This window comes from Mytilus edulis, unplaced genomic scaffold (assembly GCF_963676685.1).
Source record: "Mytilus edulis unplaced genomic scaffold, xbMytEdul2.2 SCAFFOLD_2352, whole genome shotgun sequence".
Taxonomy (NCBI): domain Eukaryota; kingdom Metazoa; phylum Mollusca; class Bivalvia; order Mytilida; family Mytilidae; genus Mytilus; species Mytilus edulis.
In genome coordinates this window covers 5401-8967 of record NW_027268468.1, presented here as the reverse complement: position 1 = coordinate 8967, position 3567 = coordinate 5401, and the positions used below count along the sequence as shown (strand labels likewise).

Here is a 3567-nt window from a genome sequence, read left to right as displayed (position 1 = left end):
CATAATGGCACATGCACACTTTTCTTATTTATTACAAATTAAGAAAAATATAGAAGTACAAGGGTATATACATTGAAAATATCACTAAAAACTTCATGCGTCCTTATTGCATCTCTAAAACCACCTGCACTAAGAAGAACAATAGACAAAATTCCGAAAGGTGGATTCGCATTTACCTAGCCACACCAAGAGCCGTTTACAAAATACAACATATAAAAACAACAAAAAATAGAGGGAAAAGTGCAAAGAAAATACAGAGAAATACAACATCAGCATTTAGATCAATAACTCAGGACCTCCCTGTATTAGTTGACACTGAAAAGGAATAGGGACAAAATGATCAAAATAGCAGTGCAAATAGAAATTAATTGATACTATTATGCAAGGTGTTCAGAAAAGAAACACAAATTTCACATTTAATAAATTATATGATCAAGGTATTGGTTTAATACCACCAAATCATTGTACGTCACAGCCGGTTGCAAATTCCCTTGAATTATTAGTTGTAGGAAATTCATCCTACATTTCATTGCAGTAAACAAAAATCTGTGCCTAGAAATATGTCGTGACCTTTTCAAAGCACCATTATTTTTAGGGGTTTCTAAAAAATACTTTGGAAAATTGAAGTTACATGGTGATTAAAGCTTGTACACAGGAAGAAAAAGGATGAACATTTGATTGGTTAACTTCCAGTATTAATTCTAGTCATTTTCTTATTCGAAATGAAACATTACGTGAAGATTTGTCTATAGTACTGGACAGGATTAAACTTTATTCATGCCAAGTATTTCTTTATTTGAAACAAAGATTAAATCTGCACAGTTTTGTGACAATTGCAATTTTTTTGCGAAACCGTCTTCAGCTGAATGTATTGTTTCACGGGCCTCAATGGATTTCAAATCGAAAATAAATGCAAAACATGCGTTTTTGTGTCTTTCAAAACACAAATAATATACAGAATTAATTGCAGGATAAAGACAATTACTGTTTAGTGTCTTTAAATATCGGCTGTATTTGTACTCGGCTCGAAACAGGTGTAATAGCTCGCTAAAAGCTCGCATACACCTTGTTTCCTAGCCTCGTACAAATACAGCTGATATTTAAAGACACTAAACAGTTATTGTCTATCTATCTACAGGTAAATATACAATACATGTATCACACGTTGCAGGAAGCCCATCAAGCGACGAAGAAACAAGACCAAACAAGCGTTGGAAATTCTAGTGTCGACGATATGGTTTTTTCAGGGCCATCTATATATTACAAAAATAGTCTACTTTTGTTGTACATACGCGAAATGTCAAGACACAAAATAGTTTTCTAACGACAACTCGAAGTGTTTTGACAATCTGTTACAGTAAATATTTTACAGGCTAAAAGATTTTTTTTTTAAAGTATGCCAATCCCGTCAAAAAAGAAGCAGCGTATTCCTTAGTAAATTTGAAACAAAATACAAAGCCAGAACTATACATATTATTCTATATTTCAAAAAATAGAATGCCCTACAACAACCCCATGTGCAGCCTTGTGAATGTACAGGGGAAAATCGATCAGGTTAGAACTACCTTAAAAACCGGCTTGCAGTTTTTTTTTACAATTATACAGGATTATAAAAGAAAAATTTGCACATTTGATTAAATTATGATTGGATTTTAAAGCACTGGATACAATGCTGGTCTGATAAAACACTAGTAGAAACACATAAAATAAGGATGGACTTTAAGGAGCATGTTAATGTTACAAATATATGAAGTAAATATGTTTATTTCAATTCAAAGAAGCTAAAAAATTTCATTCCAGCTTTTACCACGTCTAAACCTAGCTTTTTGAAACCTTCAATGATATCAGACAGTGCTCCATCGTCATCATTTACTACGTTGTTCCTTTCTTTTTGTCTAAGTTTGTCCGTTTCCATTTTTAATTTATACTCATCATCCTTTCGTTTAAGTTGTCTCTCTATTTCGCGATCCTTTGCTTCTAACTCTTTTTGTAATCTACGATTCGACTCGTCTAGTTCTCTTTGTAGTTGCTCCTTTTCTATCATAGTACTCCGTATTTCCGACAATTTAATCTGTTGTTCTAATGATTTCAATGTGTTTTCTATCCTTCTTGAGGTCAACTCTTCCTCGATTCTATTTTTCTTAAAAATTTCTTTTTTTAATATCTTTTCATACTTGTTTTTTAATTGTGTCTCTAAATATTCCTTTTCCTTTCTCTTCTGTTCTTCTAACTGTTTACGCTGCACATGCATCCTTCTTTGTAACGCTAGCTCTGCTTCTTGAAATATTTCACTTGTATAACAGGACCCGCCATTATTAACGATCATACGATCGACAAGATCATAAAATTCTACAACCTGTTCTTTTCTAGTCTGTCCGGTCTCGTCGTTATTGAAAGCAATATAGCGATTATCACACTGTTGAAGAATTAATGCCAGTTCCTTTTGTACTTTTCTAACGTAATCACAGATTGACTGATTTTGTTTTGAAAGGTCGTCTTTCCTGGTGAACAGAACTATCATATGTCGCAACATTCCCTCACCGAAATGATCGACAAAATACCTGACTGTGTCTTGTTCTTCTTTCGTGAATCTACCGATACCAATAACTAGCACCATAGCGTGCGGCCCTGGAGACGTCATTCCAATGCATTTTACTATTTCCGTTGTAATCGTTGCGTTCGCCATTCCAGTATCAAAAAGTCCGGGTGTATCAACAACTATAATTTTCTTTCCATTTTGAGTAGACTCTCCCCGTTTGCACTTGCTAGTTATGAAGGAAGCAGAAAGCATGGATTCGAACTGCTCTTTACCAAGAAGAGAGTTTCCAGTGGCACTTTTACCAGATCCTGTTCTTCCAATTAGAACTATACGTATTTCATTACTTGCTCCAAAGTCTGTATATTTTGAATCTAAAATTTTACAAATGAAAAATACCAAGTCAAATGTAAAGTCTTCTTACAGTTTAGTTATCAACAGCAAAATAGTAAAAATCCCAAAACAACTCACCAAAACCAAGATGGCAATGTACTTAACCTAACCATATAACTTGTTCTAGTCGTGCAATTAACTGTTTCGGTGAAATTGAAATCCTTTATATTTAATGAATGGCTATCATCTATTTTGAATTTATTGAACCATAAAACTAATTTTTGACTCTTCACATTGAATAATCCGCGAGGCGGATTATGTAAAATGTGAAGAGTAAAAAATTAGTTTTATGGTTCAATTATATATAAATATACTAAATAAATAAATGATTTGGACAATACATTGAAGGTATAAAAAGTCATGAGAATTCCGAATGCAATTAGGTTATATCCGGGCACTCTGGTTCTAAACCTTGGTTCCATCTGGGTTTTCTGGTTCTGAACCTTGGTTCTTTGGTTCGAAACCATGGTAACTGGTTCAACATCCGGGTTGTTTGGTTAAAGCAACCCAACTTCTTGGTTCCATCTGGGTTCTATTCTAGAATATTCTAATGTTCCCGTTGAACATAACAGAAGATAACCGCAAGTCTCCGAATAAAAAGGTAAAGTAGGTCAAAGACGCTAAAATTATTTTATAAC

General features: G+C 33.7%; 1 protein-coding gene across 1 annotated transcript; it reads right to left on the bottom strand.

Moving 5' to 3' along the window:
- Nucleotides 1-1702: 1702 nt before the first annotated feature.
- Nucleotides 1703-2888, bottom strand: LOC139507557 (GTPase IMAP family member 9-like; the record flags this gene model as incomplete). Its single annotated transcript, XM_071295789.1, is given in 1 exon segment — nucleotides 1703-2888. A coding segment is annotated over 1 exon segment (1126 nt), but the record flags the coding sequence as incomplete, so codon positions are not given.
- Between the last annotated feature and the right edge of the window lie 679 nt (nucleotides 2889-3567).